We start from the raw sequence: 18,998 nt of genomic DNA on the forward strand, positions 1-18,998 counted from the left end.
GCACTGTCAAAGGGCAAAGAATACACTCTGGAAACAAAACCTCTTTGTTCCTCTAATTTTGTTCCAGTTAAGTCAGTTCAGCTGTTCCATATAACCAGTCAAAAACATTCAGCATTTCCCAAAGTATTTTAAGACTTCAAAGTTGTAGGTTTTACTTTGACAGTTTTAAAGCGCATAGCTTTTTTTTCTTTAGATATTTTTTTGCATTAAAAACAAGGCTGTTTAATAAATTAAGCTTTACAACGACCACTGCCGCTTTGCTTTCATCATGGCTTCAATTAAAATATTGTTTCTTGAGGACAGCTAACAGCTTCTGGGGGAAAAAAAAAAAAAAAAAAAAAAAAAAAAAAAAAACCAGAGGGTGTTTCACTGTTTTCAATAGACTCAATTTGTTAAAACTTGTGATTAAAACCAAACTCCAAGTAGGACAGCCTCAACACCAGGGGCGTTTTAAATTTGTCCAAGCTGCTGATCTGAACTCAAAAATTCCCAGCCCTAAATGAACTTACCCACCTAAAAAGTAAACTCTCCAACATTCAACAATGAGGAAAATGTCGGAAAAATACTGTTTAGACCCGTGCCTGGCAGCTCAGCAGAGATGGGAGCTGATCAGGAGCAGGCTGTTCCAGAACAAAACCTTTCTACATAACCCAGGCAACAGATCTGACCTTTTCATCTACAAAAAACAGTCAACCCACCACTGAACTCATTACTGTGGGAGATCTGTCCCTCAGAACTGTTTTGCTCATGGTTTTGGGGCCAAACCTGTTCTGACAGAGATTGCCTCCTGTCAGGAAAGTGCTGGAACAGCTCAGGGACAAGACCTGTGCTGAAATCAAACCTGTCTGAACTCTCCCCATGTAACCTGAGCTTCACACTGACATTGTCACAATACCGAACAGGAGCCAGGCAAGCAAGCAAGGGACTCCAGTCTTCAAAAGCAAACAAAAGAGGGTTATAAAAACTAATTAGCTGTTTGCACTCACTACTGCGCTTCTCTGCAAAGCTGTAATCACAGCAGTCTTTCTGAAGCAAGTACACCTCTGAGGGCTTCTTACAAGCAGCACTGGGATGGACTGGGCTCAGCCAGCTTCACGGTGCCAGCAACACAGACCCTAATCCCACAGTTTTGAGGCCAAAGCTCCACTCGCATAGTTCACAGTGCAGCCCACAACCAGCTGTGTCAGCACAACCGAGAAACCAGGATCAAGCAGCCGTGGGGAAGGAGCTTTTAAGCCTGTGATGCTGCCAAATGCTTCGTATCACAGCCCTGCCTGTTTGCGTTTCTGCCTTGGGCCCCATCTGTAGCTTCCCATCCATGTAAAAACTGTCCCCAGGGAGAAGAAAGGCCACTGTCCATTTGTTCAAGACATCTCAAGCGCATCCAGTTTCAAATGAAGTAGGTGGTAAAACTCTTTATGCTAATCTTTTCCACGCAATTCTGAATCTCTTGTCATCTGGGGGCAGGGAAGATCAGGAATGGAAATAGCTGGTCCAGCAGCCCTGATCAGTCAGTGCCAGACATCAGCGCAGCTCCCGAGCCCTGCTTCCCAGCTCCTGAGCCCTCCAAGGCAGCACCATGTCTTCACCATCAGAAACACGCACATTGATTCTTTTCTCAATTTCTACTTCAGACAAAGTGATCTTACAAAGTAGGTCTCCAAATGCAGTATCAGTTAAATCACTTAGCAATAACGCATAAGGAATAAAGTATCTTTAAAATATGGTTACATCCTGTTCCAGAAGTCTTAATGGGCCATATTTTTAGCCCAGGAATAACCTGAAAGCCAGTACAGACATACTGCAGCACTGAAACTATGTCACTGTAAAGTTATTTCATTACAAACCACAGCTCTCTTTGCAAAGACAATTTCTTCCAATAGCCTAACAAAGCTTGTACAAGGTTTTCCAGCATGCATATGTGTAGGGCAGCCAGAAATGAGCCCAACATATCGTATAGAAGTTTAGAACCAGGATACAAAACCCAAGAAACACAGGAGATCAGTCCCTTTCAACACACGTCTCAGCAAAGGTCACTGCAATGACTCTGAGCTGGAGGAGGGCCAGGGCACCATGCATGCATCTGCTGGAGATCCCACCCAGGCTCCAGGCAGGCATCCTCAGACACATGCTAACTGCAAGACCAGAGGAAGCAGGAGCTCAGCTGAGACCACCTGTACTCGTCCCTCTCACTACCTGCAGCAACAAACTGCTCAGCACAGCCAAGGAGGTACCGGCTGGCAGAGCTGCACAAGGGAGCACAGACCCTCCTCAAGCAGCCACTGTTTTCAGAGCTTTGTTGACAGCCAGGTCAGCACAACACTGAGCCACCATCACCTGGAGGTGACAGACACACGGAAGACAGAAGCAAGATCAGGCATCTGGCACCTCAACTTGCTTAAGCTGGATGTAAGCAGCTGTGGAAAGAAAAGGGCAGATAGGGTACAAACCTGGGTCTCAAGAAGATCCAGAGATGTCAGTTCCAGGCACACCAAGGTCACTTCTGCTCATGCACAGGGATTTGAAGAATTCAGCAGCCCCTGCAGCAGCTCAGCCCAAAACCCCTGACTTGAACACTGCACTCAACTGCTTGGAAGTCCTGGAGGGCTCGTGAGCTCAGACAGGGCTGAGGAGAGGCATCGACACAGCCTCCACCACCCATGACTCTGGAAGGTGAGCTGCACTGCTCTCCTATTCCCTCTGAAGGGCATACAGGTCACGAAGATGCCCCAAGCAAATGCTGGAGAAGCTGAGACCCTGTCTAACTTGGATGGGCAGCATGAGACTTCACTGTCTCTCAGACTGTAGAGAGAAACTGTACATTGCATTTCTGGAAGCTGCTACTCCCTGCATGATCCTGGAAGAAGGCTGGAGCAAGAGAACACCCATACAGTCCTTATCTCCCTCGTTACGAGGAAAAGAAGTTGCCCAACAATCTAAAATTGGCTTTTCCTCTGAATCAGTTCCAAAGCTATCTCAGGAAAGGCAGGTTATCTCCCACCAGCCCAAACCACTCCTATTTGGTACAGAATAATAAAGCCATTAGTACTGAGCAATCACACTATTACACTGTTGTTTTACATGGCTATAATTTAACAGTTCCTCACTGTTTGCTTTAGGAAATCTATTCTTGAAAGGTCTATAAAATTATGAACTCTTGCTTCAGTTTGAAAACACATGCACAAGCAGGGATTCTGTTCTCTAATAAATCACATTTCCCTACTAGTAAACACCAGCTTATAAGAAACATCTTTTGTTTATTGAAAGTAAATGGCATGTGGACATTTTAAACAAAAAGAAAGTGGAAGGCTGAAGGAAGCAGACATGTTTTTCACTTTCATTTTGCCTTGTGTCTCAACAAACATTCCTAATAGCTGTTTTCCAAACCAAATTTTTCCCAGATGCTATCTGGAATCATAGAAAGGGAAAGAAATACTAAGATGTGCAATGACTACTTGACTTTGCACACTCATTTTACTCAGCAGTCAGTGTTCTGGCTTTGCAAGCCACAGGGAGCATCATTAGGAGTAAGCGGTAGCCATGTAGACTGTTTGGCTTCACCTACAAAGTGGTACTGGGAGGGTTCACTCAGACCCCTCAAGCCATGGAAGGGGGAACCAGCATTTTGCCAAGCTTTTGTGCCAGGTCAGCCTGCCACCACAGGACGCAATGGATTGCCTTCCACCCAGCCACAATTGCACATAAACTTGAAAGATGACTCTAAACACATACAACAGCAAAGATAGAAGGCTAGATAAAACAGCTATTACAGGCTGCTCAGGACCAGTCACCTGTAGCATCTGAAAAACAAGCTATTACCCTCGATGTTTTTGACTGTGGTCATGACCGTTCCCGTAAGAAAAGGGCAGCACAGAGATACTGACCCAAAGAAGACCCAAGGAACTGTGCCAGGATGGTGTATGTTCTACTGTTTCTGAATTTTTCATCATCTTAAAGATCAAAGATCTTAATCATCAAAGATCTTTCTCATCCCTCTGCCTTCAACTGATGATCAAGGCATCAAATATTCCTGCACTCTTTTTCTCTGCCTTCTTTCTACCTGCAGTTTAGTGTTCCTTAAACCATATGTGCCACAAGAGGTGCGGCAACACTTCGCTAAAGTGTCAGGATGGGAATAGCTACAGTTAATATTTTGACCCATTTCACTCAAACAGCAGAAGATTCCTTGTATCTGAGCATAAATACAGAGATATGTCTCTGTCAGCATCTCAGAAATGACATGCAAATACATGGCTCTACCACAGTCCTTGCATGCACGCCACTGAACTTGCTACATTTGTCCCACAACCTTTGTAATTATACAGCATGGTACGCAAAAGTACACAACAACCAAACAGCACCTCCATAGAGAGAGGTATAATGGGATGCATCTCCACAGCAGTGGCTAGGCACCCATGTTCTCAGAAGACCTCTGTGAAGCACCCAGCATCTTCTACCCAAGTCAGAGGGAAAGCCCCCAGGCAAGACACAGCTCAGTCCCCACTGCCACCTCCCTCTGGCAAACCTTGACACAGAAGAGACACAACTACATCCAAAGTGAGCTCCAGGATCCTGCCTCAGCTGCCAAAAAGAGGGCTACATCTTGCGTACCTTTGGGAATGTCCATCCTGGCTTTGCTCCTTAAGTTAGTTTGTGAAACTGCTTCATGCAGCATCAACACACACCACCTCTTCCCTTCCTATCTTTGGCCATCTCACAGTTCATCAGCTGTGCCCTGTCCAGTTGTTTGTTACTTCCAGAAATGGCCTCTGGCTAAGCTGAGTTTGCAAGCCACCTCGGATGTGCTCCATGGACCACTGCCCACAACACACCTCCTGCTGCTGCTGCCTTTCTCAAGGTTACAGTCTTGCTCTGCATCTCTCTTCTGTTAGAAGAGCTGAACAGAAAAGAGGGGAATATCCAGTTTGACAAAACCTCCTTACATAAGACTGTTGATAATTATGTGAAGGTACCTAAAACTTACTGCTGAGGAAGCCATTAGGAAGTCACAGAAAACAGGCCTGAACCATCCCCAGGGCCAGCAGATGATAAGTCAAATGGCAGATTCTAAATATCAATAATCTGCTTTTACAGTCCTGATGAAGAAAGAACTCAACCTTGCAAGCTGGACCTTCATGAGCATTACCCAAAAAAGGCATTTGCGTGGCCATGGATGGAGCCCATAATGGCAGCTTTTTCACTTCCACCTCATTCACTCCATCCAGGTCTTGCAGGAAGCACCTGTACAGCTGGGGAACACACATGCAGCCCAAGTCAGCCTGCACCATCAGAAACAAGCCCTTTCATGAGGCCTTTTTCTCCCACCCCTGTACAGCTGGCACAATAGCTAAGTCTCCCTGACAGCACATGGATTTCACTGCTACTCACAGCACAAATAAGATAATTAGGCCAGAAATCTTCAAAGCCCTGCCACTGCTGTTGGTAATGAGATTCTGCAGTTCACCTGAAAATAAAAAAAGGAAGGAGGAGGGCAGGTAAAGCCCCTTCTCCACCAACAGCCTGAACTCTAACTGTGAAACCATCCATCAAACAGCTTTAGTCCAGCTTCCATCAAGAGGTCTGGGCTAGCAGCTGGGAAGTCCACCTACAACTACAATTCTTAAAAAAAGAGGAGCATTCGTATGGGGAAACCAGTGGTATGACACATTTGCCAGTAGAACACAAGCTACAAGCAGAGAAACTGTGATGTTTTAGACAGTGACAGCCCTTTTATCTTGCTGTGTGCTGGCTTCTCCTCACAAAAAGGGACCACAGCACATTTCTGTTCTTACCTGAAACGCTGTCTCAAAGAAAAAGGGCAAAGAACCCTTCTGTAGGGGTGACTGCTCTGACATACATCCCAAGACACATGCACTCCTCAGACTGAGCTTAAAGCTTTCACAACTAATCCCCCGGCATGTATTTAGGACTATTTATTGTACGTTTCTGTTTTTTAAAGTTAAGCAAAAAGCCTCCCTTGTTTGCACGTGTTTTCTTCATAGGTTCAAGTCTGCAGTGTCCCTCCCCAGGACAGGGGTAAAGCGCCGTAACACAGAGTAGATACAAAACGCCAAGAACGGCTCTGGCTTCAGTCCTACCAGGTACCCAAGAAATCTGCACATACAGCCCCTCTCTCTTCCCCTTGTGCTTTCCTGCTTTCTTCAAAACAGCCAAACCTGTCCCACAGAGCCCCAGCAGTGAGGCCTGGGTGTGCAATTTGCCACCCCAAGACAACACAAACCAACTCTTTCATGCCATATCCTTACAAAGTCACCTACCCCCAAGAAGAAAAGTCAGGCTCATCAAACTCCTGCCAACTCTCCTGCATTTCCCATATAATTGCACAAATCATGAATTAATGCGAAATAATGAGCCAGCACACAGGGGAAGAGCAGACAATTCAGAACAGCAACAAAGAAAACTAATGGGAAAGTATGTTTCAATAGCTCACTGCAAACGACTGTCACTGCAAACCTGCATCACCCCGAGAGAGGTTTCACTTCTCTGGGAAGACACAAGGTCCACAGAGTTCACACACCACCCACAAAGCACAGGAATACAAGAGAAAGGTGAGGGGGGCTTAGGCCAGGAGTTAATTTTGCAGAAAACAGACAGCGTGGGCAGTCCAGACAAAGCACCAGACTCTGTCCAGGCACAGCTTTGTCACCATCCACCGCCCGGCTTCCAGGAAGTCACAAAACCCATCTGTGCTTCACTGCCTGGCTACAGGCTACAGCATCTGACACCAGCTCCCTCCAAGGGTGTGGACTACCCCTGGCTTTATCTAGCCACGCTATGCTCCTTTTTGTTATCACTTAACCCCCAAAGGTACAATTATCAACACAGCTAGCTAACCAGCCTTGCTTGGACAACAGCAGATAAGAGGGTAGGTTTGAGAAAGAGACATTGAAATAAACCAGGAGATGCTAAACTGTTAAGTCAAAGGAGTGAGTGCCCACAGCTTGGGCACTCAATGCAAGGGCTTGACCATCTCAAGATGTTGTATCCTTCTGGCATAACTTCTCACCTCGTCCTGTTTTAAAAGACAGTATCTGATTGTGATCTGGAAACTCAGTTATCATTGAAAATGCAAAGTAAGCTCTTACAACTCAGGGATCAGACTCTGTCAGGAGAAATAGCAAGATAATGACCATATCCATGGCTACTAGGATGCACTTGAAGGTGGAGGAAAACAAGGAGCAGTATCACTTTTGAAGATGGTTAGGACTGGGAGTCAGAACGGGTGGCAATTTGCCCTCCCATTTCCAAATTTAAACTTACTTCTATCATAACAACAGGAGGAAAATTTATTTCATAGCCTATATTCCAAAATCCCTCACACCTACTTGGCTGTTTAACTTTCCAACATCTACAGTGCATTTATCCACTGTCAGCGCAAGTTTCTCTTCAGAGCACATAAATCTCTCCTGTTTTCCAAAGCTACAGCCAGCTGAAACCTGACAGTTTGAGGACAAAGCAGTAAAAGGACTGGGTCTGCTTCCAAACGGTGAAGGACATGCTCTCAATGCTCCAGTATCTGAGCAGCAGAATGCCTGTGAAGACCGTCACACCACTCTGGGGCCCTCCTGTATCAACAGGGTCCAGGTTCAGATATGATGCTTCTCCCTGCTGTCTCTGGACTTCTACTTATTTCACCAAAACACATCTAAAAACACCTGGACTTATACTGAGATTTCAGCAAAAATGTCCAAATCACCCATTTTTCTCCACAGTCAGGAGAGGTTTTGCCTCTGTGCATCAGACTGCTAGATGAACACTACAGATGGTGGCTGCTCTGGACCAAGGAACACAACCTCATTTATTACTAAAACCAGATTTATTTCCATTAATCTAGACTAATTACTGCTGCTTCTCTTTTAATGAGGTCCTGTGTGCCTCAGCACATAACATCAGCACAAGAGAAATCCTCATCTTCATAACCAGGCAATTTTGGGCCATTTTGAATAGCTCCTCCTCTAGTGTAAGAAGGAAATTATGAGAATGATGCATCTTCCAAAGAACTAGTTTCATTTTAGGGTATGCTGTGTGATCTTTCGCACATTCAGGTCAGTAACAGCCTTGCAAAATCTCCTTGACTTTATCCAACTTCTACTACTGATGAGCAGGGATTAACATTAATTGAGCCCACCCCATATTAGCCAAGGATTATTTGTTAGTCACCAGCCTATAATCACTTGCATTTTCCAGCAGAGACCTTCACATCGCTCAGATAGCTTGTGGGATAATCCAAGTCACATTTTTAATGAAATCTACATAAAAACACACATCCACACTCTTGCTTCTCCCTTCCAAAATACCCAATTAGTTCAGCTTAAGAAATGCCATAAAAATTAGTACTGTGAAATCTCCAGTCTAACAAGTTTCTGGTGAGAAGAAAATATTCCCTATGAGGGCAGTACTTTTTTAAACGCACAAACTTCAAAATACATAAACAAGTAACCCGGAATTTTCATTTACAGGCCTGCACATACCACATACACATCTCCATATCCACACTTCCCACACACACATCCAGTGTTGATGCACCAGACAGGTAGGAACTACCACAACTGCACGGCCACACAAACAGATGCATTTTCTACAGCACCTATTCCCCATCTCAACAGACTTCTACATCCAAAACACACACCTGCAGTACACTGCCCTGCAGCATCTGGACACCTACACCCCAAAAGTATTCGTGTTTAGCCTCTCAGATGGAAATTTTAACACCTCATTTTACAAATTAAAAACTATGATGCAGACAAAGGATTGCCTGAAGCCACTCTTAAGTGTGTTATGCAACAGGGAACCAAATGTCTCCCTCCCAAAAAGTCCTACTGTTGGTTTCCTGCTTCTGAAGGCTCACTGCTCCTTCACAGACACCGTGAGGCAGAGCCTTGAGACTTCAGCACAAGAATATAAAAACTGCACTGTGTAGGTGACATGGAAATGGGCAGAGGCATCTTTATGAGTGGGACAGGGCAAAGCTCCATATGCTCCACCCGTGCTTGTGCTGATGGAGGACATGGCTGAGATGTTATTTGGTGAAAGCTGCAGTAAGACTAAGACAGTATTTTTTATGCAAGTGTAACTACGCCCTGTGATTCCAGCTCAGACAATAGCCTTTCAATAAAAGCTATACAGAAGCTGCACATACATGCCCCATCCTGATTCTTCCTCTGGTTTCCTGCATGTGAGCATCCTGCTGCAGCACCTGAAATCTGCCTCAGCAACAGCTCGGCTGCTCACTAAAGAGGCACTCTCAGAGCTGAAGGTTTCTTTACTTTTCCCTCTTCTTTGCTCCAGCCCCATGATATCTGAAAAGCCACATCCAGCACCAGCAGTCCAAGCTGAACAGCAGCTCTGCACTGAGCTGCAGGGAACTGGTGCCCCCAGGGATTCGCAGGGTCCAAATCCAAAAAGTCAGGGCTCTGAATCAAAGTAGCTCAGAAATTTCCTCTGCTGAGCAAACACCTAACTAGCGAGAAAAGATGGGCTTTTATAGCTACAGACAGCTGAGATTAAGGGATGGAAAACAGGTGAAAGACTGAAGGACCTGCATGTATTCAGTTTAGCAAACAGCAGGTTACCAGGAAATTTGATCAGTGTACACACACTCACAGGGAGGCTTTTCATACCAGTGCCTGTCTTCATATACACCTATAAACCACAGCTAGGTAAATTCAGACTGAACGAAGGGGCACATTACTGAGCGAGGGGCTGTGACGGACAAGCACCCACAAAACATTTTTAAGTCAGAAGTGGGTGTTGTTCTTTAAGAGATGCTATTGTCCAAGTACAACCATTAAACCTGAAACAAGAAACATCCTCAGCTTCCCACAGTACACAGAAAAGTGGCACAACCTCGCTAGCCTTAAACCTACAAAACTATCCAAGTGCCTTGACGGGTATAAAAAACAAAGAGCGAGAAGAATTATTTGACAGCTCAGCCTCCTGCCCGGATGCTGAAGTGTTACTGAAGCCTTTCACCCCACACTTAACTCCCTCGGCTGCTAAATAGAAAATCCTGGCAGCAGCCACAAGCCTTAAGTAAATGGGAAGCTATTCTCTGCCAGCAGCTGGGAGAAACTTCTTTCTCTCTCCACTTGCACGTAAAGAAAACCTCACAATAGTACTTGAGGTAATGCTGCTAGCCAGATTTTCAACTGACAGACTCTTGAGGAAAGCCTTCAGATATGAAGTCCACTCCTAAGGACCCTCTTCAAGCGGATGACATTTTGAGTTCAGGAACGTACGGCTCATCTCCTGGAGGAAAGGTTTGCTTTGTTTTCAGTACAGAGAAAAGAGTACAAAGGAAAAAACAGAAAAGTTGCATTTACTATGACCTAGGAAAAACAGAGCTAAATAATTTTGATCAATATTTTGATTTCTCTGACAAAAGCCGCAATCAGCGTTGACATAAACAACTGGTTAGCAAGCCGGTTGGGGGGGGGGGGCCAGGAGAGAGAAATCAAACCAGAGTTTCAAGACACTTATCTTGCCATCACAATTGCCACCAATGACAGTAATTTACATGGCTAATAGGCAGTATTATGTTTACAAAATCATTCTTGGGAAGGAGGATCTAAACAATTTTTGCCAACTCAGCAAAGGAGCTGGTACTGGATCAGATGCTGGTTTTCTTTTTCCCCTTTTATCTTCTCTGTGTTTTTTGCCAAGATGCTTTGCTATACAACAACACTCAGTGCCTTCACAAGCACACAGAAACCTGTGGAGGACGTGATCAACCTCCTACGACAACCTGAATTCTCTAACATCAGGGCTACTTGAGCCTTTACGGCAAACACCTATCAAGCAGGAAATAATGGATTCAAGCCAGCAGCCCCAGATCCTCCACCCCATGCTACATTTCTTACCCCACTGGTGAAGATAACCTCAAACAAGCCCCAGCATCTCGTACACAAGCCTTATCTCCCATCCCAACACCATGGGCTAAATCCCCTAAACATCAGCCTGAACATCTGCTAATTTTCTGCCCTCCCTGACCCTTGTCTTTTTTAGTCACAAAAAGCTCCATGTCTCCTTCTTACGAGCTCTCTCAAGGCTTTGCCAGCAGTCAAAGAGGTGACTGGGATGGGTAGGACTGCAACTCGCCTGGTCCCTCTCGTTCAACATGATTAAGAGAAGAACTACACATGTCATCCCTTTAAAGCAACAATGGTATTTCCAGAAAGGTAACAGCACATTCCATTAGCACTACAAGGAGCACACTGGAGTTTTCCACTAGACAATCTCAAAAAAAAAAAAAGAGACAAGAAGGGGACAAAGATTTCCAAAGGAACATAGAAGCCTTTTCAGTCACAGTAATAACAAATCAGTAAACACTTGACTAGTTTTCTTTTCATATCAGGCACAATTCCACTTTTGTCTGGAAAATACATGCACTCATTCTGCAATCAGATCCAACTTGCCAGCCAAGAGGCGCAGAGAGGACAGTTTTGCATCAAGTACAAAACTTCATGTAATTTTAAAACCTAAAAGCACTGCTGATGCTTTTGAAAAATAAAATTTATCATAGCCCTGCATGCATAAACAGCCAGGTTTTGCCAAAATCCTTGGTGTACTCACACAACACAGTACAGGAAATCCATCCCATTAAGTAATGACCTTTTTGGTCACACCAATTAACGTGATCATCTATTGACAGTCAATTTAGAAACTATTGAGGATGCACATTTCCCAGCACACAGTGAAACACAAAGCAGGACCTTATCACATTCCCCCCAACCTGCTGCCAGCCTGGCATCGCTTCTGCAGCCCAGGTTTGCTTCACTTCTGCTCCAAATTCTGCCATCCCAGCACCTTCCTCTGCCGTTCTAACTGTTTAATTTCCAAAATTCTTACATTTAACAAGGCCATCCCAACTCCAAAGGGAATGTGGTTCAAAGACCCAAGCAGGAAATGGCAGCAGGAAAGTCAGTCAGAATAAGGGAAAGGGCTGACTGAGACTGAGCACAAATGCAATAGCTTCACACATTAGGTTTTAGTTCTCCCATCAATCTGGGCTGAGAGCAACCTCTGGGGATGCTCACGTGTCATTAACGCACCTTTAATATGAACGTGTCCTCAAGAAATCCACATGAGAGATCTTGAAAAAAAATTAAAACATTAAAACCCAAGAAAGCATAGAATAAACAAGGTTATTAACAGCTCAGCTGAATTTAATAAGGCAGTAACAGGCAACTGTGTTTAAAATGCAGATACAGATTTTTAAGTATTTTCAGAATATCTGATATGAATATTTCAGTGCAATACAGTAATTGCTTATCATAACCACCACAAAGTATGTTTATTACCCACAGAGATAGCACACTGCATCTGCTGGACTTCTCAGATACAGCAGGCCCATATCACAACAGCAGGATCCCATGGATTAAGAGCAGAAGCAGATCTGACTCAGAGGCACCAAAAGACACTAGTGACATGAACAAAAACACATCCAAGGGAGAAGCAACATGACCTACACACTCACCAGCAAAGTGTCTCGACACCTGCAAACAGGAAAGCGTTAGCTATGCTCAAACAAGGCTGATGACAAGTGCTTCCTTGTTCTCCCAGGGAATTCTCTTCTCAGCAGCTCCAACTCTAGTAGGTATTTACCTTCCTGGAAGTAAACACTGACTAGCTCTTCCCCTCCCTACAAAGGCTCTGTTACTCACCAGAATTAGGAAAATTCAATGGTGTTTCAAGGATGACTTCAGCATACCAGTGAAAGTCAGACAAACTAGAAGGAGCTCTTCGGTCCTTCCCCCACATCTGGTGGGGGGTTTAGCATTTCTAGAACAGCTCATGAAAACAGAGTTCAACTCTGCTTTCTATGAAGATGGTAGATTCAGTTTTAACAATTGTGGATCCTCTCACCAAGAAGCCATTAAGTCAGAAAAGCATGAGCAGCAGTTGGAGGACTATTGTCACTTACTCATGGGATTTTAATAAATGCAAGAAGGGTGCTCAGAGTGATGGTGTTCTTCATACGCTTACAGTGTGCAACAGCATCTTCTGCCCAGCTGGAACAAACAGGGAAACTGAGGCAGAGACAGCAAGTGACCAACACAAAGACAACAGAAAGAGCCAATGTCATGAAAGAGCCAATGTCACAGCAGCTCCATGTCCTGTGTTTCAAAAACGCTTTCCAAAGAAGAGAGGAAAACAAAAGAGCTACTAAGCCCTGTGATGTGAATAGTGGCATAACCATAAAACAACAGCATGTTTTAAAGGATAAAAGACTTCAAAAATAAAATAAACAAGTGGATACAAGGACTTGAGAGCATGATTTCTTTGTCTTGTGACTGGTTTACCCTGTCCTACCTGAACAAGGTGCAAGCTCTGTTCAAAGCTCTTCCTGCAGTTGAGGCACTTCAGGTTCCTCCTGCAGCTGAGTTTTCCAGTGCCTCTGCTTCAGTCCAGGCAGAAACTGCATCTCTCTCCTCTACTTGATCACATATTTTCAAAAACCCTGAATTCTCCATATCCATACTACCTATGATTGACCAGCAGGTCCAAGAATTATTTGGAAAAGGAAAGGGAGATGGACAGACAACCAGACAGCATGACTACGTAAGTCTCTTTCTTGGAAAACCAGGCTAAAAATACTGTAGACAAACTGGTCCAGTTCTTCTCCAGAAAGTAACAAAATTGCACCAGAGTTGATTTTGGCTCAACCTGCACTTGGCAAATACTGATAACAAGGATTTACCATATCCCCTCTAGTATTACAGTTGACTATAAAGCAAACATTTGCTTCCTACAGATAACAAAATGACTACGATCTCTCCAGGTTTGCCTAGGTTAGGTTTTCTGCCATCACCCAAGGCAGGTCTGTAATTCTCAGTGTCCAAGGAGAAAACCCCCCACATCTAACACTGGCCTCAGTTTTCCCTCAGGTACCCACTCACCTCAAGCAAAGACACAATTTGGGATGGATTCCAGCAACAAATTACAATCAGATTAAATATTAATTCCCATTTTAATTATATAACCATGACTAGGCTTAATGGCCAGGCAGCCATTTAAACAGGAGAGAAGCATGTAAATCGTGCAAGCTGCATCCTTATGCTGTAAATGCCCAAAGTGGTTCACAAGCCCTTGGATTCCCCAGGAGAAGAGCCGACCTTTGAGAAGGCAGCTCCGAGGGAAACAGAGTTCAAAACACCCAGCAATATGGTATCAGGAGTCACAAATTTGTGAGCTAACATGGAAAATGCAGCACCCTGCCCTCAGGATAGTTATATAATATAGTGATGAAGATCATATGCATGCTGAGTACTTACTGATGGATTTTATCCTCTCAACACTTTCGACAGAAAAACGTTCAGCATCTCTACTTTTGTCTAAAGATGGGCCCTGAGGATACCAGAGCAGATGAAACAACTGGCCCAGGATCACAGCGGGCACTCAAAAAAGATGTTCTGCATGTCACAGCAACACCCAGCCCACCCCAGCAGCTCCCAAATGCAGGTCATTCTGATGCCCCTGATGCAGAGACCTGTGCCGTACCACAGAAGCTGCCTCCAGCTCCAAACCAGGATGCAAACATGCACACAGGAAGACTCATCTCCCTTCTTCCCCAGGGAAAGGCATATTGCCAAATATTTTCTTTTCAAATTATTACTTGCGCCACTCTGAAGTGGCTCGCGTACCATCAGCGATACGCCCACCCAGCGTGGGGCCCCCTGCAGCAGATCAAACTTGCTCCAGCTGCCAGGAGAAAGTCTGCTGCAGAAGAGGGGGGAGACATCAGGAAATTACAGGTTCTGCTTCATTTTGGACTTCAAGGTAGTGAGAAGACAGTGTACAAACAAAAACTGAAAGAAGGGAAAAGCTAGGGAAAACAAAAACAGAACCAAGCCTGAGAGTTTTTTCCTTCAGATTTACACACCAGAAGAGAAACAGAGAAATGCCAGCAGAAAATTCCCCACTTTTGAGCAGCCTCTGCCATCAGAGCTTGGAGAACAGCCGTCATGACAGCCACAGCACAACAGCAGCCAGCTCCTGCGCGACAAACCTGCCCCTGGAAACACCATGCAGGCAAAACCACGCTAACGTCGTGTGCACAAGTGTTCGGCACGGTCATTGCCCCCCCTTTCTTGGGGACTGTAAGAAACACCCCTTCTCTGGACCGCTCATCCTGTCCCCTTGCAACCCAGCCCACGGACAGGCGACACTGCCACAACACAATCAACAGGGCAAGCGGATCTGCATGCAGGTGACGATGTTCTGCGAAGCGCAGTGACCGCGGCAGCGGCGCCGCGCGATCCCCGAACAAAAGCAACACTGACTTCCCCAGGCTAAGGCACTAACTGCACGCAGCAGGCTGCTGGGTTACGCCGCCAAGACGAATGCGACAGGAAGGATAAAATAAATTAGCACTGAAGTTAGGTGATGTCGAAAAAGGAAATGTGTTGTATAGCAAGAGGGCTCGACCACAAATCCAAATGACATAAACCCAGATGGATTTCAGCTGATCCCTCGGACGGAAAGCTCAGCCCACTTCCCACCAACACGTCCCCTGTAGAGAGCCCCAAAGAAAGCAACCAGCACAGCCCCCTTGCCAGAGTCAACTGAAGAGGGGCCGTTTTGCTTTGGGTTTTTTTTTTCTTAAACCCTTTCCTGCTACTGCAGGGAAAACAAGTCTCAAAGTAGGACAGGCAGAAGGCTTTCAAAACACTGGATCACATCGCCAGCTAGCATAAACTGGCACAGCTTCCATCAAATCCACAGAGGGGGGAACGTTTTCCAGTCTACTCTCCTCTAAGTATTTCATACCCAGAGAGGCTTGAACTTTGGATCAAAACATGCGGGCTTTGGGATCAAATGCAAACTTTCCCAAAACCATTTCAACCCTCTGCCAAATTAATTTCAGATTGAAACAAGTCCATGTTTTTCTTTACAGAATGAAACCCACCTGTTGGAAAGTACATCCGCATGTACCAAGCGGCACGACCACAGACTGCGTGGACATGCTCATTACCTCGCTATACAGTACATGGCCCGCTGAGAGAAAACAAACAAATTTTCACTAGTTGCCTAATTGCTTGAAAAAAAAAGCAGAGAAGCCACAACTGCAAATTCCCGCAAAGCATTTGAAGTTTTCGTGTTGAAGTGGGTTTGAAAACAACATCCACTGCACCACCTCCCTTTTCTCCTTTTTTTTTTTTTTTTAATCATTGTTCTCCATTATAAGCTTGAGGATCCACTTTGCTGTTTGCTCAAACAGGCAGGAGACACAGCTCCCACCCACCCCAGCTTGTCCGTCCGTCTGCTGGTGGGGTCACCGGCTGCCATCTATCTAGAAAAACCCACAAGCACTGATGACAATGGGCCATTTACACGGACCGTTACTCATTTCTACACACGGCCACCGTAACGCTACACCTATATCATGTAATAACCTACCCCTTACAGGAACTCAGAATGTTCTGAAGAATAAAAAGAAAACACTGGAGCTGTCCCCCACACTGTGTTCTCCAAAAGGCTATTTTCAAAGCCATAAAGACTAAACACCCTCTGCGCTGTTACTATGTTCTGCCAAACCAGAATGCATCATAAAAAGGAATAAAAATGTACAATGACATAGGGATGGTTCCTCCACCGCAATCCCCAGTTTAGGAGGCTCTTTTAAATAAGAACAACTCCAGGGCGCACACATGGCTCACATTTTTCAGCGCAGCTCTGCCAGCCTACACCTTTCCAATCCCTTCTCAGGGATGCAGACAAAAGCTTCTGCGTGTCTGTGGACGCACAGGGAACGATCCACGCTCCCCAAGGTCCACAGCTCCAAGGACCCTTGACATAAACTTCGACAGCAAAGGCAGAAAGCAGGCCAGGGTGACAGGCATACGTGTACCCACGCACGGAGCCGTTTGCGTAACCATTGCAAAACACACGGGCGTGAGGAACGCGGCTATTCCTGGGTCGCCTCCTTGACCAACAGGACATCTGCCCACCCGGGTGTCCTGTGCTGGCGGGAGCGGGTCAAGGGGAGGCGAGAGTCCCCACCATGGCCCTGCCGGACACCTGGGCCTGCTCCAGGCCAGTCCCGCGCAGGACAAGCGCTGCGGCCACCAGCCAGCCTGGCACAGCTGCCGTCCCTTCAGAGAAAACTTGCCGCCGGCAAGGCAGAGGCCCGGGGGTCACTGCTGCTGGCCCGCTCCCTGCCCCAGCCCAGTCGCTGTGGGGGACGCCCTGTGTCACCCCCAAAGGGTGACCCCAAAGGAGGAACCGTCCAAGCGTGGGTTGAGGCCACGAGTGTGGTCGTTGCCCAGCTCAGGGGAACGAAAAGCAGCCGGGAGAGAGAAGGGGATGGAGAGGGGAGAGGTGAAAAAATGGCCACGGGGAAAGGCGGCTACTGAAAGGGGGGAGAGGGCCACTGGTGGAGAATAGCCACTAAAGGCTACTACGGGAGGGGCGAGAAACTGCGGGGGAGAGGGTCCCGGCCTCGGAGCGCATCCCCGCGGGGAGCCAGCGGCAGCCCACGGCCGAGCGGGCTGCGGCGCGAAGGCGAGTGCTGTCGGAGCCCCACACGCGACCGCGGCCCCCCGTGGGCACCAACACACACACCCCCTCCCCTCCTTCCTTCCTTCTCACCCACCTTGCACGGCCAGGACGGCGAGGGCGGAGAAGCAGAGACAAAGCAGGTCCTCCAGCGCCATGTAAGCCCCGCCGGGCGCCGGGAGCAGGGGCCGCCGCGGCCGCATCTACGAGGGGAGCGCGCTCTCCCGCCGCCCCACCGCCATCTTGTGCGAGCGCCCCAGCCCCGCGCTGCCCGCCGGCGCCGCCGGGCCCCGCTGCCGGGGGCGGCCCTGGCCTGCCGCTGCTCCGCCTTTGTCAGCGGGTTCGCCGCCGAGGCGAGGGGGGCTCCTCCCGCCCTCCTCGACAGCGCCGGGACCAACAGGTTGCTGCCAGCCCGCGGCGGGGGGAGCGGCCCCGTTTCCTGATGGGAGGGAGCGGGGCCGGGCTGCCGCGGCAGGTGCGGGGCTCCTCCGCCGAGCCGCTGGCTCCCCAGACCGGCAGACGGGGGGTTATAAACAGTTTATGTGCTTTTTTTACTAATTTTTTTTTTTTACCCTTCTCTTTAGTTTTTTCTTTTTTTTTTTTTTTTTCCTTTTTACCTCAGGTGAACATGGGGGACACCGCGCTGCTCCCAGCCATCGTCTTCCCCCTCACGATGCTCGGCGGGGCGGACACCTCTGCCAGCCCCTCTGTCCCCTCGGGGCTGCGGGAGCCCTCAGCCGCGTCCACCCTTGGCCACCTCCCGCTTCCCGCTGACAGGCACAAGGCACTCAGCAGCTCTCACGGCCACAGTCAGCCCAGGGCTGGTGGCCACCCGAGGGGTGATGGCTGCCCTCCCACAGGCCCTGCTGCTGGCCCGTGCAGGCCTGTGTGTGTGGGGAAGAGGTGAGACAGCCACCCCGCACAGCCCCGCCAGGCTACGGAGGCAACCAGGCACCGGTGACCATCTTGCCGTTGGTTTGCAGTCCCCCGGGGGCTCATTTTGAAGCACAACTCCCTCAGCTATACATCGTTCATTGGGCTTTTCAGGCATCAGAAGTCTAGCCTATGCTTCTCAGCTGTCTTGAAAAATAAAGCAGGCTGTCTGCACCCTGTCACTGTGGAGGGGGCAGGACCCATCCGCCAGCCAAGCCAAGCAGTGGAAATGAGGCGGGGAGCTGAAGGGCGCTGAAAGATGGAGACTGAGGCCGCTGCCTCCCCAGCTTGGCTGGGTCCCAGACACAAAGTCACGCTGCACAACTGCACGTAAAGCCGCAGGTGCAGGTTTAGTCCTGAGGGCAAATGACACCAAGCCCTTCTTTCAGCGCCGAGCAGAAGGCAACTGCATCCGGAGCAGGTAGAAGGGGGTTCACTTTGGCCTCTGAAAGGAGAAGAGGCTGCCCAGCGCACCAGGATGTTTTACCACAACGGTATGGAATGCAGAGAGGGCTCCAGCTACGCAGAATATGAAGAAAAGAAACCTT

General features: G+C 47.3%; 1 protein-coding gene across 2 annotated transcripts in view; it reads right to left on the reverse strand.

Moving 5' to 3' along the window:
- The window catches only part of IGDCC4 (immunoglobulin superfamily DCC subclass member 4), a 102,256-nt gene extending 84,435 nt beyond the window's left edge, over positions 1–17,821 (reverse strand). For both annotated transcript variants that reach the window (XM_074917427.1, XM_074917426.1), the window contains exon 1: positions 17,615–17,821. In XM_074917427.1, the coding sequence (XP_074773528.1) occupies positions 17,615–17,720 (106 nt within the window). In that variant the 5' untranslated portion in view covers positions 17,721–17,821. The remainder of the gene's footprint in view (positions 1–17,614) is intronic.
- Between the last annotated feature and the right edge of the window lie 1,177 nt (positions 17,822–18,998).

The sequence above is a fragment of the Athene noctua genome, chromosome 13 (genome assembly GCF_965140245.1).
Source record: "Athene noctua chromosome 13, bAthNoc1.hap1.1, whole genome shotgun sequence".
Taxonomy (NCBI): Eukaryota; Metazoa; Chordata; class Aves; order Strigiformes; family Strigidae; genus Athene; species Athene noctua.